Source organism: Symphalangus syndactylus, chromosome 20 (assembly GCF_028878055.3).
Source record: "Symphalangus syndactylus isolate Jambi chromosome 20, NHGRI_mSymSyn1-v2.1_pri, whole genome shotgun sequence".
Classification (NCBI taxonomy): Eukaryota; Metazoa; Chordata; class Mammalia; order Primates; family Hylobatidae; genus Symphalangus; species Symphalangus syndactylus.
This window is the reverse complement of record NC_072442.2, coordinates 34,699,675-34,727,596: the sequence shown is the minus strand read 5'-3', so window position 1 is coordinate 34,727,596 and position 27,922 is coordinate 34,699,675. Positions and strand designations below refer to the sequence as shown.

At 47.0% G+C, this 27,922-nt stretch overlaps 6 protein-coding genes across 6 annotated transcripts; all 6 read right to left on the bottom strand.

Moving 5' to 3' along the window:
• Positions 1-1,628: 1,628 nt before the first annotated feature.
• On the bottom strand, positions 1,629-2,225 carry LOC134735346 (TATA-box binding protein associated factor 11 like protein 2-like). The gene has a single exon (XM_063629814.1). It carries the CDS (start codon positions 2,223-2,225, stop codon positions 1,629-1,631), a length of 597 nt encoding a protein of 198 aa, XP_063485884.1.
• A 1,689-nt stretch (positions 2,226-3,914) lies between these two features.
• Positions 3,915-4,289, bottom strand: LOC134735345 (transcription initiation factor TFIID subunit 13-like). The gene has a single exon (XM_063629813.1). The coding sequence runs from the start codon at positions 4,287-4,289 to the stop codon at positions 3,915-3,917; it is 375 nt and encodes a 124-aa protein (XP_063485883.1).
• A 7,009-nt stretch (positions 4,290-11,298) lies between these two features.
• LOC134735344 (transcription initiation factor TFIID subunit 13-like) lies at positions 11,299-11,673 on the bottom strand. Its single transcript, XM_063629812.1, has one exon. The coding sequence runs from the start codon at positions 11,671-11,673 to the stop codon at positions 11,299-11,301; it is 375 nt and encodes a 124-aa protein (XP_063485882.1).
• A 4,723-nt stretch (positions 11,674-16,396) lies between these two features.
• Positions 16,397-16,993, bottom strand: LOC134735343 (TATA-box binding protein associated factor 11 like protein 2-like). The gene has a single exon (XM_063629811.1). It carries the CDS (start codon positions 16,991-16,993, stop codon positions 16,397-16,399), a length of 597 nt encoding a protein of 198 aa, XP_063485881.1.
• A 1,696-nt stretch (positions 16,994-18,689) lies between these two features.
• Positions 18,690-19,064, bottom strand: LOC134735342 (transcription initiation factor TFIID subunit 13-like). The gene has a single exon (XM_063629810.1). It carries the CDS (start codon positions 19,062-19,064, stop codon positions 18,690-18,692), a length of 375 nt encoding a protein of 124 aa, XP_063485880.1.
• A 4,721-nt stretch (positions 19,065-23,785) lies between these two features.
• LOC134735341 (TATA-box binding protein associated factor 11 like protein 2-like) lies at positions 23,786-24,382 on the bottom strand. The gene has a single exon (XM_063629809.1). It carries the CDS (start codon positions 24,380-24,382, stop codon positions 23,786-23,788), a length of 597 nt encoding a protein of 198 aa, XP_063485879.1.
• Positions 24,383-27,922: the final 3,540 nt, after the last annotated feature.

Genomic DNA, 27,922 nt, shown 5'->3' with positions numbered 1-27,922 from the left:
GCCACATCTGCCAGAATACAGCTTCCAAGACTGCTCCATGCTATGGAAAAGGAATGAGCTGAGAGCCATGTTAAGACTGGGAGATAATGAGTCTCTAGGACCTTACTTCCTTTGGGAGCTCAAGCACTTTCATTTCTGAGGGAGCCCTCCCATCTCCATGAGTTCTGCCAAGAACCTGTACCCTCCTTGTGTCTCTAAGACACACCGGTCTAACTTGTGGTACGCCCAGGCAAGAAAGTTGGTTAAAGGAAAGGAAAGCTGAAGAAGGCCAGAATATGGAGGTATGAAACGGAATTTCCCAATTCTTGGTAAAATTTAGAAATTTCCGTAATACCCAAAGGCAGATGCTACGTACCATAAGTCCTATTTTAGCAGCAAAAGCTGAGGGTATGAGGAAATACAACTATATTGTATGGGGGTTTATTTGGCTCCAGGAAGAAAGAGTACATGTTATTCTGCATTCCATATTAGAGCAGAACAATGGGGTCTTTTCGAAAATTTGGCTTTCACTCTGTGATTCAGGGGGCACATGGCAGAGGGAAACACACTGAAATGGAACCACGGATATCTGTGAGCTGTGCTGGGAAGGTTCAGGGTGATTCCGTCGTAAGTCTCAGGTCTTTATTCTGTAAAGAAAAATTACTCAATTGCATCATAAAGATACAGCAGAGTATGTCCAAGTAGAGTTGGGAATAACTTTGTCACTCGTGATGAACCTACTTGGTCCGATATTTTAATATCTTCCCCCATGTCTGTGTACTCAGGTTTGATTTTCCGAGTGGATCATCGGTGGAATCAATAAAATCAGGAATACTCTAAGGCAGTGTTTTGAACTAAATTTCAGTGTCTCTGGATGAACCGGCCATATCACCGTGTGTAGCAAACATGAAGTATCAACAGGCTGTCTGTATGCCTTTTCAACTACATAGAAGTTCGCTACAAATGGCGGCGTGAGGAAAGGTGATTTTGGAATTGGATGCTCTCTCGTCTTTTACGATGCATCTATACTATATTACATTCTAAAACAGTAAAGGATCACTTGCTGACGTAAAGCACAGTAGGCAGGAATAGGAGAAGGGTCAACTGAGAGAAAAAAAAAAGCTTTGTGATGTAATTTTTATTTCTGCAGTTTGGAAAAGAGTTTAACTGTTTTTGTGATGACTCACAAAAATACATAAGGGCATGAAAATTACCCAGGACAACATTCGGGAAACATTTCTGGCGCCTTCACTTACTGAAACCCAGACATAAGCATTCCAGCAAAGACACGGCAACAGCAGGCTTCAGCAAGGAACCGTACAAATGTCCTGGAAAGGGCTTCCCTCTCTGAATGCAGCTTCCTGTCCACAGGATGCTCAAGGCCCAGGCACCTTTATTCTTCCAACTAGAAAGACATACAAAAAGGCCTCAACATGACCTCGGAGGCCCAAACATTTAGCCAAGGCTACTACCAAACAATCTGCTGTCTTCATCCAGGTAAGGGCAGCTTGACGTCTCAAGACACTAAGATGGTGGGTAAATCCAGGGTAGACTGAGATGCAGAAGCTCCAGCAAACGCAGTCCTGTCACTGAAAGACGAATGCAGTACTTATGCCTGCACAAACAGACCCTTCCCTCTGGCCTTGGGCCTAGAACATGATTTTTTGGTAGTTGCTGTTGGGGAAGAGGCCCTTGGGCTTTAACCTGCGAGCAGCCTCCCTTAAATGCTTGGGCTGCAGTGGGGGCTTTTCTCCCCACATCTCACACACGTCCAGGGCCTCTTCCAGCACCTCTCCGACGAAGACCTTGGCTATTCCAGCCATGGCAATGGCCACGTTCTCAGGCTCCGATCCGCCAGTGATAGAATGCATCAGACCTGCAATGCGTGCTTTTGGGAAAGCTGACCGGCGACACACTTCGTAGCGGGCCAGCTGCTCCTCAGACATGGCAGACAGCAGGGTTGCCATCCTCTGAGCCTCCTCCGCATCCACGGTGGGCTTCCTCTCCTTCTTTCCTTTGGTATCTCTTTTCCGTCCTTTGGCTGCAGGAGGAGCTGAGGCTGAGGCTTCACTGTCGCCTTCTGTGAGGTCCGTGACATCCTGACTGCTGAGCTCACCTTCCTGACCCCTGGGTTCTTCCAAGTTCCCATCTAGGTCCTCAGGGAGCCCGTCCTTGTTGCTGCCCTTCAGACCTTGGGGCGTGGCGAACATCTCAGCAGACACAACTGTTTGCCTGCCTGTCTCCATGGGTGAGACTCAGGTCTGCTCCGTGACAGCAGCTGTAGCAGCAGAAGTTACAGCTGGGGTGGTTTGATTATGGATCCGAAGTGAGATTTTGAGAACCATCCTTTTTCTTGTTTTTTTTTTTTTGATTTACAGATCATGTTTATTAAGCGGCACTGAAAATATTAAGTCTCATAAACAATAACATTCAGTGATCGACTTCAATCCAACTGTAATCCTTACTTTAAACTAAGGGCAAGAATAATTTTACGCATACAGCAAATACACACAAAACCTGGGTATTCCGAACTACAAACATGGTTTCCACAGCCACCTATGGTTTTAGGCAAGGACACATTTCCACGACGAACAAGTACTTACAAATATGTTAATAAAACACTAACGCAAACGCTTACCCTGCCGTCAGCTTTTTAAGCAATGCCATTCCTGCTACTGAAAGCATTTATTTTAAGAAGCTTGAATTTGATCCGGGAAAACGTGTTCTCCTAAAACTTTAACAGGATGTTATCAATCCAAAGTGATTTTAAATCAAAAAGCCTTCCAACACAGCATTAAGTATTGTGAAAGCAATGTGAAACTGGCTTTCTGATTTTTTGTTTGCTTGTTTGTGTGGAGACGGCGTCTCGCTCTGCCGACCAGGCTGGAGTGCAGTGCAGCGATCTCGGCTCACCGCAAGCCCCTCCTCCCGCGTAGACGCCATTCTCCGGCCTCAGCCTCCCGAGTAGCTGGGACTACGGTCACCCGCCACTGCGCCCGGCTAATTTTTTGTATTTTTAGTAGAGACGGGGTTTCACCGTGTTAGCCAGGATGGTCTCGATCTCCTGACTTCGTGATCCGCCCGCCTCGGCCTCCCAAAGTGCTGGGATTACAGGCACGAGCCACCACGCCCGGCCTAGTTCATTCTCTCTAATAATGAACTAGACAGTAAACTAGTTGTTGTCTAAAAACTTCAGAATACATGAAGTACAAGCCTCAGCTGTCAAGTCAGAAATGCCATTTCGATTTCACATATTAAATAGCTACAGTAGGCCAGGCTCGGTGGCTGGCGCCTGCAGTCCCAGCACCGTGGGAGGCCGAGGCAGGCGGATCACGAGGTTCAGAGATCGAAACCATCCTGGCCAACATGGCGAAACCCCGTCACCACCAAAAATACGAAAAGTTAGCCAGGCATGGTGGCAGGCGCCTGCACTTCCCAGGAACCCGAGAGGCCCAGGAAGGAGAATCACCCGAACCCGGGAGGCGGAGCCCGCAGTCAGCCGAGATCACGCCCCTGCACCCCAGCCTGGCGACACAGCGAGACTCCGTCTGAAAAAAAAAAAAAAAAGAAAAAGAAAAAGAAAAAAGCTACAGTATAGCTCACAAGGTTACAAGGGCGTAAACATACCTAACACGCAAATACGACTTTATCCTTCAGATAGTCAAAAGTCAGAAGGAACGACACGGTTTGCAAGGTACTTTGACTTATGCGTGGTCATTAAAACCCGGTAAGTGATTAAAGTATGGTAATACAAAGGCAGGCAACGACATGCACCAATATCACTCTAAAATCAAAAGCATAAAAAGAAAGGCTGAAAACTCTCTGTTTCTCCATCTTTCATTTACACGGCTAGATATCAGAACCTTACTTTAGAAAATATACAATTATGATATCTGGTTTCCCCAGATGGTAATTTTCAGAATCTACAAAAAGTGTCAAGATGCATAATTTGCTTCATCGAATGCTTTTCTAGCTCGTTTCAATTCTTCATTCATAGTAAGCAAGTCTTTCACCCTGGCAAACTTCCTTGGGTCCTTTCGAATCAAGAAGATGATATCTTCAACTTGTACTCGACCTTGTCTTCCAATTGACATTGCCTTGTGAGTCATTTCAGTGATATACTTTATGACAAGATCTTCAAGAATATCCACTGACTCAGTATAAGGATTCTGGTCATCCCCAAAGCCATACATCATACATCGCAATTCTTTAGAAAAAAGTCTCTTTCTTTTACCCTGTCCACCTTCTGCACCTCCTCCAATTTCTTCATTTCCTTCCTCAAAGGTGGGGTCTTCTTCCTCGTCTGCCATCCCACTGGCCCGCCGACCCACAGCCCAGAAACTTTCAAAGATTTTGGCTGCTATGTTTCTGGCGAGCCATAGATTAGTCACAAGTGGACACAGCTCCCTGCCTCCCCTTCCCACACACAAACACACACACTGCTTTATCTCACTTCCACAATATGGAGAAACCTGTGGATGGAGAGTTTATTAGTTTTAGATGAATGCAGAAGAAATTCTCACCAATTTTGGATATTGAAAACAAACCCCGGCTCACAGCTCAGAAGTTCTACTAGGCCAAGTGACTGCCTCCTGCTCAGAGTCACACGAGGGACCTCCAGGATGGGTCTGTCTGTGGGGTCGTTGCCTTCACCTGAGAAGAATCTGGCGTCGATCTGATTCGAGTTCGTGGCAGAATCCAATTCCTCAGGTATGTGAAACCCAGGCCCACTTGTTTGTTCTGCCAGCTGCCGGGAGGATGCTCTGAGCTCTTACAGGTGTTGCCCAGGTCTGGGCCGTGCAGCTCCCTGGGTCTGCACCTCCAGGGCTGAGGAATCACCCACAGGGGAATGGAATCTCAGGGAGGTTCAGTCCCATATAAAGAGCACAGACGATTGAATTAGACCCAGCCCTTAACAGCTATTGTTTCAGGGTAATCCTAATCTAATCAGGGCTTTGGGCGGGCTCCTCAATTCGAGGTTCCGTCCGCACCCAAGGGAGGGGCAGAGGCAGGGCTAGGCTCTGGGGGGGGCGGGGCGGGAAATGCCGGGGGCATTTCAGAATTCTGGATTCCTCACAGAATCGCAAAGTTCACATTTCACAACAATAAAGAAAACAATGAGGGTAAAATGAGACCTTTTATGAAGTTGCACATTAGAAAACTTAAACGTCTGAGAAAAAAATCTCTAACTCATAGGGAAACAAGTGGTTTATCACATACTCTGAAATAGACTGGGCTGGGTGTGGGGAATATGAAAATATGATTTCTATGTTATGCTGTTGTATTGTATTGTATTGCATATTATTTATTTATTTTCGAGACAGAGTCTCCCTCTGTCCCCCAGACTGGATTGCAGTGGCCTGATGGCAGCTCACTGCAGCCTCTGCCTCCTGGGCCCAAGCAACTCTCCTGACTCAGCCTCCAGAGTAGCTTGGAGCAACTGTGCGCGCCACCACGCCAGGAGAAATTTGTATCCTTTAAAGTAGAGAGGAGGTTTCACCATTGTGGCCAGGCAAAGCCACAGCCTGGCAGGCGCCACGAAGACCTTGGCCACTGCAGCCGCCGGCAAGAGGGCGCCGCCTACAGGAGGGATCAAGAAGCCTCACCGCTACAGGCCTGGCAGTGCGCAAAATCAGAAAGTACCAGAAGTCCACGCAGATTCACCTCCTCAAGCTGCCCTTCCAGCGCCCGATGCGCAAGATCGGGCAGCACATCATCCTGGACGTGCGCTTCCAGAGGGCGGCCATTGACGCCCTACGGGAGCCCAGTGAGGCTTCCCTGGTGCACCTCTTTGAAGACACCTAGCTGTGTGCCGTCCATAAAAGCCCTGAACTCTTCTACCCTATATATGTGTATTAGCGCTCTGCTTTGTACCCCCTTCCAGAGGAAACACAAATCCATCAATTGATCATTTAAGCCTTTCTAGCTTGGGTACAACATTTCGCGTAGTTGTACTTGTAAGCTCTGTACTTTATACTTCCAGAGACTAGACCCTAGACAGTATCTGCTTGGAATAGTGGAGCTAGCTGGCTTCAACTTTATTTAGGCACATGCTAATTACTTGTGAGGGCAAAGGCGGGCAGTGAGGTTCTTAAGCTGACCCCGAAATAGTAAACTTTGGAAAATAGTCAAGTACGGTCACTTTATTTGTTAGATACCTTGTCACCACCTTACCAGCACCAGTCAGAGACCACATTTTTCTAGGTAGTCTCCATAGGTACATTATGAGAAAGACTTTACGACTTGTAGTGAAGCTCCAGGAAAAACCTCATTGTCGTAAACGTGTAATACAACCAGCCATGAAAGCAGTCAAAGCTTTCTCCTGAAAAGTTAACACTGTCTACAGATTTCTTTCTTGAGAGCTGTGGCTATGTGATATTACATATTGAGAAGATTTCGTATGCGATTATTAAAAAGTCAGGAAACAACAGATGCTGGCAAGGCTGTGAAGATACAGAAACACTTTTACAACGTCTGTGAGAGTGTAAATCAGTTCAACCATTGTGGAAGTCCGTGTGGCGATTCCTCAAGCATCTAGAACCAGAAATACCATTGGACCCAGCTATCTCATTACCGAGTATATAGCCAAAGGGTTATAATTCATCCAATTACAAGGACACATACACAGATATGCTCACTGCGGCACAGTTTGCAAGAGCAAAGGACCTGGAACCAACCCAAATGCCCATCAGTGATAGACTGGATAAAGAATATGTGTGGTATATACACCAGGGAATACTAGGCAGCATAAAAAGGAATGAGTTCGTCTTCTTTGCGGTGACATGGACGACCCTGGGGACCATCATTCTCAGCAAACTAACACAGGAACGGAAAAGCAAACACCACATCTTCTCACTCAAAATTGGGAGTTGATCAATGAGAACATATGGACAGAGAAAGTGGAACGTGACACTCCGTGGCCTGTCACGGGGTGGGGGGCCAGGGAAAGGAGAGCATTAGGACAAACACCCAAGGCATGTGGGGCTTAAAGCCTAGATGGTGGGTGGATTGGTGCAGCAAACCGCTATGCCACATGTATACCTTGGTAAGAAACCTGCACGTACTGCACTAGTATCCCATAACTTACAGGAAAAAACAAAAAGAATGCGTAGGGACACTGAACCCTCTCAACTAATCCAGTTTTCCTCTCTGAGAGAACAACGCTGTGTTCCTGCTCTTGAGCTGACCTCTGAGACCTTGATGTGAACTTGTTTCTGTCTTCAGCAGTTCAGATTTACTCAGACCCCACTCAATGTATTGAGTTCTATGAGGGGCAAGAGAAACGTTCTAAGCTTGTGTGTGGAGTCGCCATCAGCACTGCCCTCTGCTGATGCCTGTCTAGACCGCAGGCTGCTTGGGCCAGGTTCTCTTTTCCTCTAGTGTTCTGAAAGGGCCAGAGCTGCCACATCTGCCAGAATACAGCTTCCAAGACTGCTCCATGCTATGGAAAAGGAATGAGCTGAGAGCCATGTTAAGACTGGGAGATAATGAGTCTCTAGGACCTTACTTCCTTTGGGAGCTCAAGCACTTTCATTTCTGAGGGAGCCCTCCCATCTCCATCAGTTCTGCCAAGAACCTGTACCCTCCTTGTGTCTCTAAGACACACCGGTCTAACTTGTGGTACGCCCAGGCAAGAAAGTTGGTTAAAGGAAAGGAAAGCTGAAGAAGGCCAGAATATGGAGGTATGAAACGGAATTTCCCAATTCTTGGTAAAATTTAGAAATTTCCGTAATACCCAAAGGCAGATGCTACGTACCATAAGTCCTATTTTAGCAGCAAAAGCTGAGGGTATGAGGAAATACAACTATATTGTATGGGGGTTTATTTGGCTCCAGGAAGAAAGAGTACATGTTATTCTGCATTCAATATTAGAGCAGAACAATGGGGTCTTTTCGAAAATTTGGCTTTCACTCTGTGATTCAGGGGGCACATGGCAGAGGGAAACACACTGAAATGGAACCACGGATATCTGTGAGCTGTGCTGGGAAGGTTCAGGGTGATTCCGTCGTAAGTCTCAGGTCTTTATTCTGTAAAGAAAAATTACTCAATTGCATCATAAAGATACAGCAGAGTATGTCCAAGTAGAGTTGGGAATAACTTTGTCACTCGTGATGAACCTACTTGGTCCGATATTTTAATATCTTCCCCCATGTCTGTGTACTCAGGTTTGATTTTCCGAGTGGATCATCGGTGGAATCAATAAAATCAGGAATACTCTAAGGCAGTGTTTTGAACTAAATTTCAGTGTCTCTGGATGAACCGGCCATATCACCGTGTGTAGCAAACATGAAGTATCAACAGGCTGTCTGTATGCCTTTTCAACTACATAGAAGTTCGCTACAAATGGCGGCGTGAGGAAAGGTGATTTTGGAATTGGATGCTCTCTCGTCTTTTACGATGCATCTATACTATATTACATTCTAAAACAGTAAAGGATCACTTGCTGACGTAAAGCACAGTAGGCAGGAATAGGAGAAGGGTCAACTGAGAGAAAAAAAAAAGCTTTGTGATGTAATTTTTATTTCTGCAGTTTGGAAAAGAGTTTAACTGTTTTTGTGATGACTCACAAAAATACATAAGGGCATGAAAATTACCCAGGACAACATTCGGGAAACATTTCTGGCGCCTTCACTTACTGAAACCCAGACATAAGCATTCCAGCAAAGACACGGCAACAGCAGGCTTCAGCAAGGAACCGTACAAATGTCCTGGAAAGGGCTTCCCTCTCTGAATGCAGCTTCCTGTCCACAGGATGCTCAAGGCCCAGGCACCTTTATTCTTCCAACTAGAAAGACATACAAAAAGGCCTCAACATGACCTCGGAGGCCCAAACATTTAGCCAAGGCTACTACCAAACAATCTGCTGTCTTCATCCAGGTAAGGGCAGCTTGACGTCTCAAGACACTAAGATGGTGGGTAAATCCAGGGTAGACTGAGATGCAGAAGCTCCAGCAAACGCAGTCCTGTCACTGAAAGACGAATGCAGTACTTATGCCTGCACAAACAGACCCTTCCCTCTGGCCTTGGGCCTAGAACATGATTTTTTGGTAGTTGCTGTTGGGGAAGAGGCCCTTGGGCTTTAACCTGCGAGCAGCCTCCCTTAAATGCTTGGGCTGCAGTGGGGGCTTTTCTCCCCACATCTCACACACGTCCAGGGCCTCTTCCAGCACCTCTCCGACGAAGACCTTGGCTATTCCAGCCATGGCAATGGCCACGTTCTCAGGCTCCGATCCGCCAGTGATAGAATGCATCAGACCTGCAATGCGTGCTTTTGGGAAAGCTGACCGGCGACACACTTCGTAGCGGGCCAGCTGCTCCTCAGACATGGCAGACAGCAGGGTTGCCATCCTCTGAGCCTCCTCCGCATCCACGGTGGGCTTCCTCTCCTTCTTTCCTTTGGTATCTCTTTTCCGTCCTTTGGCTGCAGGAGGAGCTGAGGCTGAGGCTTCACTGTCGCCTTCTGTGAGGTCCGTGACATCCTGACTGCTGAGCTCACCTTCCTGACCCCTGGGTTCTTCCAAGTTCCCATCTAGGTCCTCAGGGAGCCCGTCCTTGTTGCTGCCCTTCAGACCTTGGGGCGTGGCGAACATCTCAGCACACACAACTGTTTGCCTGCCTGTCTCCATGGGTGAGACTCAGGTCTGCTCCGTGACAGCAGCTGTAGCAGCAGAAGTTACAGCTGGGGTGGTTTGATTATGGATCCGAAGTGAGATTTTGAGAACCATCCTTTTTCTTGTTTTTTTTTTTTTTTTGATTTACAGATCATGTTTATTAAGCGGCACTCAAAATGTTAAGTCTCATAAACAATAACATTCAGTGATCGACTTCAATCCAACTGTAATCCTTACTTTAAACTAAGGGCAAGAATAATTTTACGCATACAGCAAATACACACAAAACCTGGGTATTCCGAACTACAAACATGGTTTCCACAGCCACCTATGGTTTTAGGCAAGGACACATTTCCACGACGAACAAGTACTTACAAATATGTTAATAAAACACTAACGCAAACGCTTACCCTGCCGTCAGCTTTTTAAGCAATGCCATTCCTGCTACTGAAAGCATTTATTTTAAGAAGCTTGAATTTGATCCGGGAAAACGTGTTCTCCTAAAACTTTAACAGGATGTTATCAATCCAAAGTGATTTTAAATCAAAAAGCCTTCCAACACAGCATTAAGTATTGTGAAAGCAATGTGAAACTTGCTTTCTGTTTTTTTGTTTGCTTGTTTGTGTGGAGACGGCGTCTCGCTCTGCCGACCAGGCTGGAGGGCAGTGCAGCGATCTCGGCTCACCGCAAGCCCCTCCTCCCGCGTAGACGCCATTCTCCGGCCTCAGCCTCCCGAGTAGCTGGGACTACGGTCACCCGCCACTGCGCCCGGCTAATTTTTTGTATTTTTAGTAGAGACGGGGTTTCACCGTGTTAGCCATGATGGTCTCGAACTCCTGACTTCGTGATCCGCCCGCCTCGGCCTCCCAAAGTGCTGGGATTACAGGCACGAGCCACCACGCCCGGCCTAGTTCATTCTCTTTAATAATGAACTAGACAGTAAACTAGTTGTTGTCTAAAAACTTCAGAATACATGAAGTACAAGCCTCAGCTGTCAAGTCAGAAATGCCATTTCGATTTCACATATTAAATAGCTACAGTAGGCCAGGCTCGGTGGCTGGCGCCTGCAGTCCCAGCACCGTGGGAGGCCGAGGCAGGCGGATCACGAGGTTCAGAGATCGAAACCATCCTGGCCAACATGGCGAAACCCCGTCACCACCAAAAATACGAAAAGTTAGCCAGGCATGGTGGCAGGCGCCTGCACTTCCCAGGAACCCGAGAGGCCCAGGAAGGAGAATCACCCGAACCCGGGAGGCGGAGCCCGCAGTCAGCCGAGATCACGCCCCTGCACCCCAGCCTGGCGACACAGCGAGACTCCCTCTGAAAAAAAAAAAAAAAAAGAAAAAGAAAAAGAAAAAAGCTACAGTATAGCTCACAAGGTTACAAGGGCGTAAACATACCTAACACGCAAATACGACTTTATCCTTCAGATAGTCAAAAGTCAGAAGGAACGACACGGTTTGCAAGGTACTTTGACTTATGCGTGGTCATTAAAACCCGGTAAGTGATTAAAGTATGGTAATACAAAGGCAGGCAACGACATGCACCAATATCACTCTAAAATCAAAAGCATAAAAAGAAAGGCTGAAAACTCTCTGTTTCTCCATCTTTCATTTACACGGCTAGATATCAGAACCTTACTTTAGAAAATATACAATTATGATATCTGGTTTCCCCAGATGGTAATTTTCAGAATCTACAAAAAGTGTCAAGATGCGTAATTTGCTTCATCGAATGCTTTTCTAGCTCGTTTCAATTCTTCATTCATAGTAAGCAAGTCTTTCACCCTGGCAAACTTCCTTGGGTCCTTTCGAATCAAGAAGATGATATCTTCAACTTGTACTCGACCTTGTCTTCCAATTGACATTGCCTTGTGAGTCATTTCAGTGATATACTTTATGACAAGATCTTCAAGAATATCCACTGACTCAGTATAAGGATTCTGGTCATCCCCAAAGCCATACATCATACATCGCAATTCTTTAGAAAAAAGTCTCTTTCTTTTACCCTGTCCACCTTCTGCACCTCCTCCAATTTCTTCATTTCCTTCCTCAAAGGTGGGGTCTTCTTCCTCGTCTGCCATCCCACTGGCCCGCCGACCCACAGCCCAGAAACTTTCAAAGATTTTGGCTGCTATGTTTCTGGCGAGCCATAGATTAGTCACAAGTGGACACAGCTCCCTGCCTCCCCTTCCCACACACAAACACACACACTGCTTTATCTCACTTCCACAATATGGAGAAACCTGTGGATGGAGAGTTTATTAGTTTTAGATGAATGCAGAAGAAATTCTCACCAATTTTGGATATTGAAAACAAACCCCGGCTCACAGCTCAGAAGTTCTACTAGGCCAAGTGACTGCCTCCTGCTCAGAGTCACACGAGGGACCTCCAGGATGGGTCTGTCTGTGGGGTCGTTGCCTTCACCTGAGAAGAATCTGGCGTCGATCTGATTCGAGTTCGTGGCAGAATCCAATTCCTCAGGTATGTGAAACCCAGGCCCACTTGTTTGTTCTGCCAGCTGCCGGGAGGATGCTCTGAGCTCTTACAGGTGTTGCCCAGGTCTGGGCCGTGCAGCTCCCTGGGTCTGCACCTCCAGGGCTGAGGAATCACCCACAGGGGAATGGAATCTCAGGGAGGTTCAGTCCCAAATAAAGAGCACAGACGATTGAATTAGACCCAGCCCTTAACAGCTATTGTTTCAGGGTAATCCTAATCTAATCAGGGCTTTGGGCGGGCTCCTCAATTCGAGGTTCCGTCCGCACCCAAGGGAGGGGCAGAGGCAGGGCTAGGCTCTGGGGAGGGCGGGGCGGGAAATGCCGGGGGCATTTCAGAATTCTGGATTCCTCACAGAATCGCAAAGTTCACATTTCACAACAATAAAGAAAATAATGAGGGTAAAAATGAGACCTTTTATGAAGTTGCACATTAGAAAACTTAAACGTCTGAGAAAAAAATCTCTAACTCATAGGGAAACAAGTGGTTTATCACATACTCTGAAATAGACTGGGCTGGGTGTGGGGAATATGAAAATATGATTTCTATGTTCTGCTGTTGTATTGTATTGTATTGCATATTATTTATTTATTTTCGAGACAGAGTCTCCCTCTGTCCCCCAGACTGGATTGCAGTGGCCTGATGGCAGCTCACTGCAGCCTCTGCCTCCTGGGCCCAAGCAACTCTCCTGACTCAGCCTCCAGAGTAGCTTGGAGCAACTGTGCGCGCCACCACGCCAGGAGAAATTTGTATTCTTTAAAGTAGAGAGGAGGTTTCACCATTGTGGCCAGGCAAAGCCACAGCCTGGCAGGCGCCACGAAGACCCTGGCCACTGCAGCCGCCGGCAAGAGGGCGCCGCCTACAGGAGGGATCAAGAAGCCTCACCGCTACAGGCCTGGCAGTGCGCAAAATCAGAAAGTACCAGAAGTCCACGCAGCTTCACCTCCTCAAGCTGCCCTTCCAGCGCCCGATGCGCAAGATCGGGCAGCACATCATCCGGGACGTGCGCTTCCAGAGGGCGGCCATTGACGCCCTACGGGAGCCCAGTGAGGCTTCCCTGGTGCACCTCTTTGAAGACACCTAGCTGTGTGCCGTCCATAAAAGCCCTGAACTCTTCTACCCTATATATGTGTATTAGCGCTCTGCTTTGTACCCCCTTCCAGAGGAAACACAAATCCATCAATTGATCATTTAAGCCTTTCTAGCTTGGGTACAACTTTTCGCGTAGCTGTACTTGTAAGCTCTGTACTTTATACTTCCAGAGACTAGACCCTAGACAGTATCTGCTTGGAATAGTGGAGCTAGCTGGCTTCAACTTTATTTAGGCACATGCTAATTACTTGTGAGGGCAAAGGCGGGCAGTGAGGTTCTTAAGCTGACCCCGAAATAGTAAACTTTGGAAAATAGTCAAGTACGGTCACTTTATTTGTTAGATATCTTGTCACCACCTTACCAGCACCAGTCAGAGACCACATTTTTCTAGGTAGTCTCCATAGGTACATTATGAGAAAGACTTTACGACTTGTAGTGAAGCTCCAGGAAAAACCTCATTGTCGTAAACGTGTAATACAACCAGCCATGAAAGCAGTCAAAGCTTTCTCCTGAAAAGATAACACTGTCTACAGATTTCTTTCTTGAGAGCTGTGGCTATGTGATATTACATATTGAGAAGATTTCGTATGCGATTATTAAAAAGTCAGGAAACAACAGATGCTGGCAAGGCTGTGAAGATACAGAAACACTTTTACAACGTCTGTGAGAGTGTAAATCAGTTCAACCATTGTGGAAGTCCGTGTGGCGATTCCTCAAGCATCTAGAACCAGAAATACCATTGGACCCAGCTATCTCATTACCGGGTATATAGCCAAAGGGTTATAATTCATCCAATTACAAGGACACATGCACAGATATGCTCACTGCGGCACAGTTTGCAAGAGCAAAGGACCTGGAACCAACCCAAATGCCCATCAGTGATAGACTGGATAAAGAATATGTGTGGTATATACACCCGGGAATACTAGGCAGCATAAAAAAGAATGAGTTCGTCTTCTTTGCGGTGACATGGACGACCCTGGGGACCATCATTCTCAGCAAACTAACACAGGAACGGAAAAGCAAACACCACATCTTCTCACTCAAAAGTGGGAGTTGATCAATGAGAACACATGGACAGAGAAAGTGGAACGTGACTCTCCGTGGCCTGTCACGGGGTGGGGGGCCAGGGAAAGGAGAGCATTAGGACAAACACCCAAGGCATGTGGGGCTTAAAGCCTAGATGGTGGGTGGATTGGTGCAGCAAACCGCTATGGCACATGTATACCTTGGTAAGAAACCTGCACGTTTTGCACTAGTATCCCATAACTTACAGGAAAAAACAAAAAAAAAAATGCGTAGGGACACTGAACCCTCTCAACTAATCCAGTTTTCCTCTCTGAGAGAACAACGCTGTGTTCCTGCTCTTGAGCTGACCTCTGAGACCTTGATGTGAACTTGTTTCTGTCTTCAGCAGTTCAGATTTACTCAGACCCCACTCAATGTATTGAGTTCTATGAGGGGCAAGAGAAACGTTCTAAGCTTGTGTGTGGAGTCGCCATCAGCACTGCCCTCTGCTGATGCCTGTCTAGACCGCAGGCTGCTTGGGCCAGGTTCTCTTTTCCTCTAGTGTTCTGAAAGGGCCAGAGCTGCCACATCTGCCAGAATACAGCTTCCAAGACTGCTCCATGCTATGGAAAAGGAATGAGCTGAGAGCCATGTTAAGACTGGGAGATAATGAGTCTCTAGGACCTTACTTCCTTTGGGAGCTCAAGCACTTTCATTTCTGAGGGAGCCCTCCCATCTCCATCAGTTCTGCCAAGAACCTGTACCCTCCTTGTGTCTCTAAGACACACCGGTCTAACTTGTGGTACGCCCAGGCAAGAAAGTTGGTTAAAGGAAAGGAAAGCTGAAGAAGGCCAGAATATGGAGGTATGAAACGGAATTTCCCTATTCTTGGTAAAATTTAGAAATTTCCGTAATACCCAAAGGCAGATGCTACGTACCATAAGTCCTATTTTAGCAGCAAAAGCTGAGGGTATGAGGAAATACAACTATATTGTATGGGGGTTTATTTGGCTCCAGGAAGAAAGAGTACATGTTATTCTGCATTCCATATTAGAGCAGAACAATGGGGTCTTTTCGAAAATTTGGCTTTCACTCTGTGATTCAGGGGGCACATGGCAGAGGGAAACACACTGAAATGGAACCACGGATATCTGTGAGCTGTGCTGGGAAGGTTCAGGGTGATTCCGTCGTAAGTCTCAGGTCTTTATTCTGTAAAGAAAAATTACTCAATTGCATCATAAAGATACAGCAGAGTATGTCCAAGTAGAGTTGGGAATAACTTTGTCACTCGTGATGAACCTACTTGGTCCGATATTTTAATATCTTCCCCCATGTCTGTGTACTCAGGTTTGATTTTCCGAGTGGATCATCGGTGGAATCAATAAAATCAGGAATACTCTAAGGCAGTGTTTTGAACTAAATTTCAGTGTCTCTGGATGAACCGGCCATATCACCGTGTGTAGCAAACATGAAGTATCAACAGGCTGTCTGTATGCCTTTTCAACTACATAGAAGTTCGCTACAAATGGCGGCGTGAGGAAAGGTGATTTTGGAATTGGATGCTCTCTCGTCTTTTACGATGCATCTATACTATATTACATTCTAAAACAGTAAAGGATCACTTGCTGACGTAAAGCACAGTAGGCAGGAATAGGAGAAGGGTCAACTGAGAGAAAAAAAAAAGCTTTGTGATGTAATTTTTATTTCTGCAGTTTGGAAAAGAGTTTAACTGTTTTTGTGATGACTCACAAAAATACATAAGGGCATGAAAATTACCCAGGACAACATTCGGGAAACATTTCTGGCGCCTTCACTTACTGAAACCCAGACATAAGCATTCCAGCAAAGACACGGCAACAGCAGGCTTCAGCAAGGAACCGTACAAATGTCCTGGAAAGGGCTTCCCTCTCTGAATGCAGCTTCCTGTCCACAGGATGCTCAAGGCCCAGGCACCTTTATTCTTCCAACTAGAAAGACATACAAAAAGGCCTCAACATGACCTCGGAGGCCCAAACATTTAGCCAAGGCTACTACCAAACAATCTGCTGTCTTCATCCAGGTAAGGGCAGCTTGACGTCTCAAGACACTAAGATGGTGGGTAAATCCAGGGTAGACTGAGATGCAGAAGCTCCAGCAAACGCAGTCCTGTCACTGAAAGACGAATGCAGTACTTATGCCTGCACAAACAGACCCTTCCCTCTGGCCTTGGGCCTAGAACATGATTTTTTGGTAGTTGCTGTTGGGGAAGAGGCCCTTGGGCTTTAACCTGCGAGCAGCCTCCCTTAAATGCTTGGGCTGCAGTGGGGGCTTTTCTCCCCACATCTCACACACGTCCAGGGCCTCTTCCAGCACCTCTCCGACGAAGACCTTGGCTATTCCAGCCATGGCAATGGCCACGTTCTCAGGCTCCGATCCGCCAGTGATAGAATGCATCAGACCTGCAATGCGTGCTTTTGGGAAAGCTGACCGGCGACACACTTCGTAGCGGGCCAGCTGCTCCTCAGACATGGCAGACAGCAGGGTTGCCATCCTCTGAGCCTCCTCCGCATCCACGGTGGGCTTCCTCTCCTTCTTTCCTTTGGTATCTCTTTTCCGTCCTTTGGCTGCAGGAGGAGCTGAGGCTGAGGCTTCACTGTCGCCTTCTGTGAGGTCCGTGACATCCTGACTGCTGAGCTCACCTTCCTGACCCCTGGGTTCTTCCAAGTTCCCATCTAGGTCCTCAGGGAGCCCGTCCTTGTTGCTGCCCTTCAGACCTTGGGGCGTGGCGAACATCTCAGCAGACACAACTGTTTGCCTGCCTGTCTCCATGGGTGAGACTCAGGTCTGCTCCGTGACAGCAGCTGTAGCAGCAGAAGTTACAGCTGGGGTGGTTTGATTATGGATCCGAAGTGAGATTTTGAGAACCATCCTTTTTCTTGTTTTTTTTTTTTTTTTTTTGATTTACAGATCATGTTTATTAAGCGGCACTCAAAATGTTAAGTCTCATAAACAATAACATTCAGTGATCGACTTCAATCCAACTGTAATCCTTACTTTAAACTAAGGGCAAGAATAATTTTACGCATAGAGCAAATACCCACAAAACCTGGGTATTCCGAACTACAAACATGGTTTCCACAGCCACCTATGGTTTTAGGCAAGGACACATTTCCACGACGAACAAGTACTTACAAATATGTTAATAAAACACTAACGCAAACGCTTACCCTGCCGTCAGCTTTTTAAGCAATGCCATTCCTGCTACTGAAAGCATTTATTTTAAGAAGCTTGAATTTGATCCGGGAAAACGTGTTCTCCTAAAACTTTAACAGGATGTTATCAATCCAAAGTGATTTTAAATCAAAAAGCCTTCCAACACAGCATTAAGTATTGTGAAAGCAATGTGAAACTTGCTTTCTGTTTTTTTGTTTGCTTGTTTGTGTGGAGACGGCGTCTCGCTCTGCCGACCAGGCTGGAGGGCAGTGCAGCGATCTCGGCTCACCGCAAGCCCCTCCTCCCGCGTAGACGCCATTCTCCGGCCTCAGCCTCCCGAGTAGCTGGGACTACGGTCACCCGCCACTGCGCCCGGCTAATTTTTTGTATTTTTAGTAGAGACGGGGTTTCACCGTGTTAGCCAGGATGGTCTCGAACTCCTGACTTCGTGATCCGCCCGCCTCGGCCTCCCAAAGTGCTGGGATTACAGGCACGAGCCACCACGCCCGGCCTAGTTCATTCTCTTTAATAATGAACTAGACAGTAAACTAGTTGTTGTCTAAAAACTTCAGAATACATGAAGTACAAGCCTCAGCTGTCAAGTCAGAAATGCCATTTCGATTTCACATATTAAATAGCTACAGTAGGCCAGGCTCGGTGGCTGGCGCCTGCAGTCCCAGCACCGTGGGAGGCCGAGGCAGGCGGATCACGAGGTTCAGAGATCGAAACCATCCTGGCCAACATGGCGAAACCCCGTCACCACCAAAAATACGAAAAGTTAGCCAGGCATGGTGGCAGGCGCCTGCACTTCCCAGGAACCCGAGAGGCCCAGGAAGGAGAATCACCCGAACCCGGGAGGCGGAGCCCGCAGTCAGCCGAGATCACGCCCCTGCACCCCAGCCTGGCGACACAGCGAGACTCCCTCTGAAAAAAAAAAAAAAAAAGAAAAAGAAAAAGAAAAAAGCTACAGTATAGCTCACAAGGTTACAAGGGCGTAAACATACCTAACACGCAAATACGACTTTATCCTTCAGATAGTCAAAAGTCAGAAGGAACGACACGGTTTGCAAGGTACTTTGACTTATGCGTGGTCATTAAAACCCGGTAAGTGATTAAAGTATGGTAATACAAAGGCAGGCAACGACATGCACCAATATCACTCTAAAATCAAAAGCATAAAAAGAAAGGCTGAAAACTCTCTGTTTCTCCATCTTTCATTTACACGGCTAGATATCAGAACCTTACTTTAGAAAATATACAATTATGATATCTGGTTTCCCCAGATGGTAATTTTCAGAATCTACAAAAAGTGTCAAGATGCGTAATTTGCTTCATCGAATGCTTTTCTAGCTCGTTTCAATTCTTCATTCATAGTAAGCAAGTCTTTCACCCTGGCAAACTTCCTTGGGTCCTTTCGAATCAAGAAGATGATATCTTCAACTTGTACTCGACCTTGTCTTCCAATTGACATTGCCTTGTGAGTCATTTCAGTGATATACTTTATGACAAGATCTTCAAGAATATCCACTGACTCAGTATAAGGATTCTGGTCATCCCCAAAGCCATACATCATACATCGCAATTCTTTAGAAAAAAGTCTCTTTCTTTTACCCTGTCCACCTTCTGCACCTCCTCCAATTTCTTCATTTCCTTCCTCAAAGGTGGGGTCTTCTTCCTCGTCTGCCATCCCACTGGCCCGCCGACCCACAGCCCAGAAACTTTCAAAGATTTTGGCTGCTATGTTTCTGGCGAGCCATAGATTAGTCACAAGTGGACACAGCTCCCTGCCTCCCCTTCCCACACACAAACACACACACTGCTTTATCTCACTTCCACAATATGGAGAAACCTGTGGATGGAGAGTTTATTAGTTTTAGATGAATGCAGAAGAAATTCTCACCAATTTTGGATATTGAAAACAAACCCCGGCTCACAGCTCAGAAGTTCTACTAGGCCAAGTGACTGCCTCCTGCTCAGAGTCACACGAGGGACCTCCAGGATGGGTCTGTCTGTGGGGTCGTTGCCTTCACCTGAGAAGAATCTGGCGTCGATCTGATTCGAGTTCGTGGCAGAATCCAATTCCTCAGGTATGTGAAACCCAGGCCCACTTGTTTGTTCTGCCAGCTGCCGGGAGGATGCTCTGAGCTCTTACAGGTGTTGCCCAGGTCTGGGCCGTGCAGCTCCCTGGGTCTGCACCTCCAGGGCTGAGGAATCACCCACAGGGGAATGGAATCTCAGGGAGGTTCAGTCCCAAATAAAGAGCACAGACGATTGAATTAGACCCAGCCCTTAACAGCTATTGTTTCAGGGTAATCCTAATCTAATCAGGGCTTTGGGCGGGCTCCTCAATTCGAGGTTCCGTCCGCACCCAAGGGAGGGGCAGAGGCAGGGCTAGGCTCTGGGGAGGGCGGGGCGGGAAATGCCGGGGGCATTTCAGAATTCTGGATTCCTCACAGAATCGCAAAGTTCACATTTCACAACAATAAAGAAAACAATGAGGGTAAAAATGAGACCTTTTATGAAGTTGCACATTAGAAAACTTAAACGTCTGAGAAAAAAATCTCTAACTCATAGGGAAACAAGTGGTTTATCACATACTCTGAAATAGACTGGGCTGGGTGTGGGGAATATGAAAATATGATTTCTATGTTCTGCTGTTGTATTGTATTGTATTGCATATTATTTATTTATTTTCGAGACAGAGTCTCCCTCTGTCCCCCAGACTGGATTGCAGTGGCCTGATGGCAGCTCACTGCAGCCTCTGCCTCCTGGGCCCAAGCAACTCTCCTGACTCAGCCTCCAGAGTAGCTTGGAGCAACTGTGCGCGCCACCACGCCAGGAGAAATTTGTATTCTTTAAAGTAGAGAGGAGGTTTCACCATTGTGGCCAGGCAAAGCCACAGCCTGGCAGGCGCCACGAAGACCCTGGCCACTGCAGCCGCCGGCAAGAGGGCGCCGCCTACAGGAGGGATCAAGAAGCCTCACCGCTACAGGCCTGGCAGTGCGCAAAATCAGAAAGTACCAGAAGTCCACGCAGCTTCACCTCCTCAAGCTGCCCTTCCAGCGCCCGATGCGCAAGATCGGGCAGCACATCATCCGGGACGTGCGCTTCCAGAGGGCGGCCATTGACGCCCTACGGGAGCCCAGTGAGGCTTCCCTGGTGCACCTCTTTGAAGACACCTAGCTGTGTGCCGTCCATAAAAGCCCTGAACTCTTCTACCCTATATATGTGTATTAGCGCTCTGCTTTGTACCCCCTTCCAGAGGAAACACAAATCCATCAATTGATCATTTAAGCCTTTCTAGCTTGGGTACAACTTTTCGCGTAGCTGTACTTGTAAGCTCTGTACTTTATACTTCCAGAGACTAGACCCTAGACAGTATCTGCTTGGAATAGTGGAGCTAGCTGGCTTCAACTTTATTTAGGCACATGCTAATTACTTGTGAGGGCAAAGGCGGGCAGTGAGGTTCTTAAGCTGACCCCGAAATAGTAAACTTTGGAAAATAGTCAAGTACGGTCACTTTATTTGTTAGATATCTTGTCACCACCTTACCAGCACCAGTCAGAGACCACATTTTTCTAGGTAGTCTCCATAGGTACATTATGAGAAAGACTTTACGACTTGTAGTGAAGCTCCAGGAAAAACCTCATTGTCGTAAACGTGTAATACAACCAGCCATGAAAGCAGTCAAAGCTTTCTCCTGAAAAGATAACACTGTCTACAGATTTCTTTCTTGAGAGCTGTGGCTATGTGATATTACATATTGAGAAGATTTCGTATGCGATTATTAAAAAGTCAGGAAACAACAGATGCTGGCAAGGCTGTGAAGATACAGAAACACTTTTACAACGTCTGTGAGAGTGTAAATCAGTTCAACCATTGTGGAAGTCCGTGTGGCGATTCCTCAAGCATCTAGAACCAGAAATACCATTGGACCCAGCTATCTCATTACCGGGTATATAGCCAAAGGGTTATAATTCATCCAATTACAAGGACACATGCACAGATATGCTCACTGCGGCACAGTTTGCAAGAGCAAAGGACCTGGAACCAACCCAAATGCCCATCAGTGATAGACTGGATAAAGAATATGTGTGGTATATACACCCGGGAATACTAGGCAGCATAAAAAAGAATGAGTTCGTCTTCTTTGCGGTGACATGGACGACCCTGGGGACCATCATTCTCAGCAAACTAACACAGGAACGGAAAAGCAAACACCACATCTTCTCACTCAAATGTGGGAGTTGATCAATGAGAACACATGGACAGAGAAATTGGAACGCGACTCTCCGTGGCCTGTCACGGGGTGGGGGGCCAGGGAAAGGAGAGCATTAGGACAAACACCCAAGGCATGTGGGGCTTAAAGCCTAGATGGTGGGTGGATTGGTGCAGCAAACCGCTATGGCACATGTATACCTTGGTAAGAAACCTGCACGTTCTGCACTAGTATCCCATAACTTACAGGAAAAAACAAAAAAAAATGCGTAGGGACACTGAACCCTCTCAACTAATCCAGTTTTCCTCTCTGAGAGAACAACGCTGTGTTCCTGCTCTTGAGCTGACCTCTGAGACCTTCATGTGAACTTGTTTCTGTCTTCAGCAGTTCAGATTTACTCAGACCCCACTCAATGTATTGAGTTCTATGAGGGGCAAGAGAAACGTTCTAAGCTTGTGTGTGGAGTCGCCATCAGCACTGCCCTCTGCTGATGCCTGTCTAGACCGCAGGCTGCTTGGGCCAGGTTCTCCTTTCCTCTAGTGTTCTGAAAGGGCCAGAGCTGCCACATCTGCCAGAATACAGCTTCCAAGACTGCTCCATGCTATGGAAAAGGAATGAGCTGAGAGCCATGTTAAGACTGGGAGATAATGAGTCTCTAGGACCTTACTTCCTTTGGGAGCTCAAGCACTTTCATTTCTGAGGGAGCCCTCCCATCTCCATGAGTTCTGCCAAGAACCTGTACCCTCCTTGTGTCTCTAAGACACACCGGTCTAACTTGTGGTACGCCCAGGCAAGAAAGTTGGTTAAAGGAAAGGAAAGCTGAAGAAGGCCAGAATATGGAGGTATGAAACGGAATTTCCCAATTCTTGGTAAAATTTAGAAATTTCCGTAATACCCAAAGGCAGATGCTACGTACCATAAGTCCTATTTTAGCAGCAAAAGCTGAGGGTATGAGGAAATACAACTATATTGTATGGGGGTTTATTTGGCTCCAGGAAGAAAGAGTACATGTTATTCTGCATTCAATATTAGAGCAGAACAATGGGGTCTTTTGGAAAATTTGGCTTTCACTCTGTGATTCAGGGGGCACATGGCAGAGGGAAACACACTGAAATGGAACCACGGATATCTGTGAGCTGTGCTGGGAAGGTTCAGGGTGATTCCGTCGTAAGTCTCAGGTCTTTATTCTGTAAAGAAAAATTACTCAATTGCATCATAAAGATACAGCAGAGTATGTCCAAGTAGAGTTGGGAATAACTTTGTCACTCGTGATGAACCTACTTGGTCCGATATTTTAATATCTTCCCCCATGTCTGTGTACTCAGGTTTGATTTTCCGAGTGGATCATCGGTGGAATCAATAAAATCAGGAATACTCTAAGGCAGTGTTTTGAACTAAATTTCAGTGTCTCTGGATGAACCGGCCATATCACCGTGTGTAGCAAACATGAAGTATCAACAGGCTGTCTGTATGCCTTTTCAACTACATAGAAGTTCGCTACAAATGGCGGCGTGAGGAAAGGTGATTTTGGAATTGGATGCTCTCTCGTCTTTTACGATGCATCTATACTATATTACATTCTAAAACAGTAAAGGATCACTTGCTGACGTAAAGCACAGTAGGCAGGAATAGGAGAAGGGTCAACTGAGAGAAAAAAAAAAGCTTTGTGATGTAATTTTTATTTCTGCAGTTTGGAAAAGAGTTTAACTGTTTTTGTGATGACTCACAAAAATACATAAGGGCATGAAAATTACCCAGGACAACATTCGGGAAACATTTCTGGCGCCTTCACTTACTGAAACCCAGACATAAGCATTCCAGCAAAGACACGGCAACAGCAGGCTTCAGCAAGGAACCGTACAAATGTCCTGGAAAGGGCTTCCCTCTCTGAATGCAGCTTCCTGTCCACAGGATGCTCAAGGCCCAGGCACCTTTATTCTTCCAACTAGAAAGACATACAAAAAGGCCTCAACATGACCTCGGAGGCCCAAACATTTAGCCAAGGCTACTACCAAACAATCTGCTGTCTTCATCCAGGTAAGGGCAGCTTGACGTCTCAAGACACTAAGATGGTGGGTAAATCCAGGGTAGACTGAGATGCAGAAGCTCCAGCAAACGCAGTCCTGTCACTGAAAGACGAATGCAGTACTTATGCCTGCACAAACAGACCCTTCCCTCTGGCCTTGGGCCTAGAACATGATTTTTTGGTAGTTGCTGTTGGGGAAGAGGCCCTTGGGCTTTAACCTGCGAGCAGCCTCCCTTAAATGCTTGGGCTGCAGTGGGGGCTTTTCTCCCCACATCTCACACACGTCCAGGGCCTCTTCCAGCACCTCTCCGACGAAGACCTTGGCTATTCCAGCCATGGCAATGGCCACGTTCTCAGGCTCCGATCCGCCAGTGATAGAATGCATCAGACCTGCAATGCGTGCTTTTGGGAAAGCTGACCGGCGACACACTTCGTAGCGGGCCAGCTGCTCCTCAGACATGGCAGACAGCAGGGTTGCCATCCTCTGAGCCTCCTCCGCATCCACGGTGGGCTTCCTCTCCTTCTTTCCTTTGGTATCTCTTTTCCGTCCTTTGGCTGCAGGAGGAGCTGAGGCTGAGGCTTCACTGTCGCCTTCTGTGAGGTCCGTGACATCCTGACTGCTGAGCTCACCTTCCTGACCCCTGGGTTCTTCCAAGTTCCCATCTAGGTCCTCAGGGAGCCCGTCCTTGTTGCTGCCCTTCAGACCTTGGGGCGTGGCGAACATCTCAGCACACACAACTGTTTGCCTGCCTGTCTCCATGGGTGAGACTCAGGTCTGCTCCGTGACAGCAGCTGTAGCAGCAGAAGTTACAGCTGGGGTGGTTTGATTATGGATCCGAAGTGAGATTTTGAGAACCATCCTTTTTCTTGTTTTTTTTTTTTTTTTTGATTTACAGATCATGTTTATTAAGCGGCACTCAAAATGTTAAGTCTCATAAACAATAACATTCAGTGATCGACTTCAATCCAACTGTAATCCTTACTTTAAACTAAGGGCAAGAATAATTTTACGCATACAGCAAATACACACAAAACCTGGGTATTCCGAACTACAAACATGGTTTCCACAGCCACCTATGGTTTTAGGCAAGGACACATTTCCACGACGAACAAGTACTTACAAATATGTTAATAAAACACTAACGCAAACGCTTACCATGCCGTCAGCTTTTTAAGCAATGCCATTCCTGCTACTGAAAGCATTTATTTTAAGAAGCTTGAATTTGATCCGGGAAAACGTGTTCTCCTAAAACTTTAACAGGATGTTATCAATCCAAAGTGATTTTAAATCAAAAAGCCATCCAACACAGCATTAAGTATTGTGAAAGCAATGTGAAACTTGCTTTCTGTTTTTTTGTTTGCTTGTTTGTGTGGAGACGGCGTCTCGCTCTGCCGACCAGGCTGGAGGGCAGTGCAGCGATCTCGGCTCACCGCAAGCCCCTCCTCCCGCGTAGACGCCATTCTCCGGCCTCAGCCTCCCGAGTAGCTGGGACTACGGTCACCCGCCACTGCGCCCGGCTAATTTTTTGTATTTTTAGTAGAGACGGGGTTTCACCGTGTTAGCCAGGATGGTCTCGATCTCCTGACTTCGTGATCCGCCCGCCTCGGCCTCCCAAAGTGCTGGGATTACAGGCACGAGCCACCACGCCCGGCCTAGTTCATTCTCTTTAATAATGAACTAGACAGTAAACTAGTTGTTGTCTAAAAACTTCAGAATACATGAAGTACAAGCCTCAGCTGTCAAGTCAGAAATGCCATTTCGATTTCACATATTAAATAGCTACAGTAGGCCAGGCTCGGTGGCTGGCGCCTGCAGTCCCAGCACCGTGGGAGGCCGAGGCAGGCGGATCACGAGGTTCAGAGATCGAAACCATCCTGGCCAACATGGCGAAACCCCGTCACCACCAAAAATACGAAAAGTTAGCCAGGCATGGTGGCAGGCGCCTGCACTTCCCAGGAACCCGAGAGGCCCAGGAAGGAGAATCACCCGAACCCGGGAGGCGGAGCCCGCAGTCAGCCGAGATCACGCCCCTGCACCCCAGCCTGGCGACACAGCGAGACTCCGTCTGGAAAAAAAAAAAAAAAAGAAAAAGAAAAAGAAAAAAGCTACAGTATAGCTCACAAGGTTACAAGGGCGTAAACATACCTAACACGCAAATACGACTTTATCCTTCAGATAGTCAAAAGTCAGAAGGAACGACACGGTTTGCAAGGTACTTTGACTTATGCGTGGTCATTAAAACCCGGTAAGTGATTAAAGTATGGTAATACAAAGGCAGGCAACGACATGCACCAATATCACTCTAAAATCAAAAGCATAAAAAGAAAGGCTGAAAACTCTCTGTTTCTCCATCTTTCATTTACACGGCTAGATATCAGAACCTTACTTTAGAAAATATACAATTATGATATCTGGTTTCCCCAGATGGTAATTTTCAGAATCTACAAAAAGTGTCAAGATGCGTAATTTGCTTCATCGAATGCTTTTCTAGCTCGTTTCAATTCTTCATTCATAGTAAGCAAGTCTTTCACCCTGGCAAACTTCCTTGGGTCCTTTCGAATCAAGAAGATGATATCTTCAACTTGTACTCGACCTTGTCTTCCAATTGACATTGCCTTGTGAGTCATTTCACTGATATACTTTATGACAAGATCTTCAAGAATATCCACTGACTCAGTATAAGGATTCTGGTCATCCCCAAAGCCATACATCATACATCGCAATTCTTTAGAAAAAAGTCTCTTTCTTTTACCCTGTCCACCTTCTGCACCTCCTCCAATTTCTTCATTTCCTTCCTCAAAGGTGGGGTCTTCTTCCTCGTCTGCCATCCCACTGGCCCGCCGACCCACAGCCCAGAAACTTTCAAAGATTTTGGCTGCTATGTTTCTGGCGAGCCATAGATTAGTCACAAGTGGACACAGCTCCCTGCCTCCCCTTCCCACACACAAACACACACACTGCTTTATCTCACTTCCACAATATGGAGAAACCTGTGGATGGAGAGTTTATTAGTTTTAGATGAATGCAGAAGAAATTCTCACCAATTTTGGATATTGAAAACAAACCCCGGCTCACAGCTCAGAAGTTCTACTAGGCCAAGTGACTGCCTCCTGCTCAGAGTCACACGAGGGACCTCCAGGATGGGTCTGTCTGTGGGGTCGTTGCCTTCACCTGAGAAGAATCTGGCGTCGATCTGATTCGAGTTCGTGGCAGAATCCAATTCCTCAGGTATGTGAAACCCAGGCCCACTTGTTTGTTCTGCCAGCTGCCGGGAGGATGCTCTGAGCTCTTACAGGTGTTGCCCAGGTCTGGGCCGTGCAGCTCCCTGGGTCTGCACCTCCAGGGCTGAGGAATCACCCACAGGGGAATGGAATCTCAGGGAGGTTCAGTCCCAAATAAAGAGCACAGACGATTGAATTAGACCCAGCCCTTAACAGCTATTGTTTCAGGGTAATCCTAATCTAATCAGGGCTTTGGGCGGGCTCCTCAATTCGAGGTTCCGTCCGCACCCAAGGGAGGGGCAGAGGCAGGGCTAGGCTCTGGGGAGGGCGGGGCGGGAAATGCCGGGGGCATTTCAGAATTCTGGATTCCTCACAGAATCGCAAAGTTCACATTTCACAACAATAAAGAAAACAATGAGGGTAAAAATGAGACCTTTTATGAAGTTGCACATTAGAAAACTTAAACGTCTGAGAAAAAAATCTCTAACTCATAGGGAAACAAGTGGTTTATCACATACTCTGAAATAGACTGGGCTGGGTGTGGGGAATATGAAAATATGATTTCTGTGTTCTGCTGTTGTATTGTATTGTATTGCATATTATTTATTTATTTTCGAGACAGAGTCTCCCTCTGTCCCCCAGACTGGATTGCAGTGGCCTGATGGCAGCTCACTGCAGCCTCTGCCTCCTGGGCCCAAGCAACTCTCCTGACTCAGCCTCCAGAGTAGCTTGGAGCAACTGTGCGCGCCACCACGCCAGGAGAAATTTGTATTCTTTAAAGTAGAGAGGAGGTTTCACCATTGTGGCCAGGCAAAGCCACAGCCTGGCAGGCGCCACGAAGACCCTGGCCACTGCAGCCGCCGGCAAGAGGGCGCCGCCTACAGGAGGGATCAAGAAGCCTCACCGCTACAGGCCTGGCAGTGCGCAAAATCAGAAAGTACCAGAAGTCCACGCAGCTTCACCTCCTCAAGCTGCCCTTCCAGCGCCCGATGCGCAAGATCGGGCAGCACATCATCCGGGACGTGCGCTTCCAGAGGGCGGCCATTGACGCCCTACGGGAGCCCAGTGAGGCTTCCCT

Excerpts from the sequence above, each read along its gene's own strand:
- LOC134735346 (XM_063629814.1), bottom strand. The coding sequence starts at position 2,225 with ATGGAGACAGGCAGGCAAACAGTTGTGTCTGCTGAGATGTTCGCCACG.
- LOC134735345 (XM_063629813.1), bottom strand. The coding sequence starts at position 4,289 with ATGGCAGACGAGGAAGAAGACCCCACCTTTGAGGAAGGAAATGAAGAA.
- LOC134735344 (XM_063629812.1), bottom strand. The coding sequence starts at position 11,673 with ATGGCAGACGAGGAAGAAGACCCCACCTTTGAGGAAGGAAATGAAGAA.
- LOC134735343 (XM_063629811.1), bottom strand. The coding sequence starts at position 16,993 with ATGGAGACAGGCAGGCAAACAGTTGTGTCTGCTGAGATGTTCGCCACG.
- LOC134735342 (XM_063629810.1), bottom strand. The coding sequence starts at position 19,064 with ATGGCAGACGAGGAAGAAGACCCCACCTTTGAGGAAGGAAATGAAGAA.
- LOC134735341 (XM_063629809.1), bottom strand. The coding sequence starts at position 24,382 with ATGGAGACAGGCAGGCAAACAGTTGTGTGTGCTGAGATGTTCGCCACG.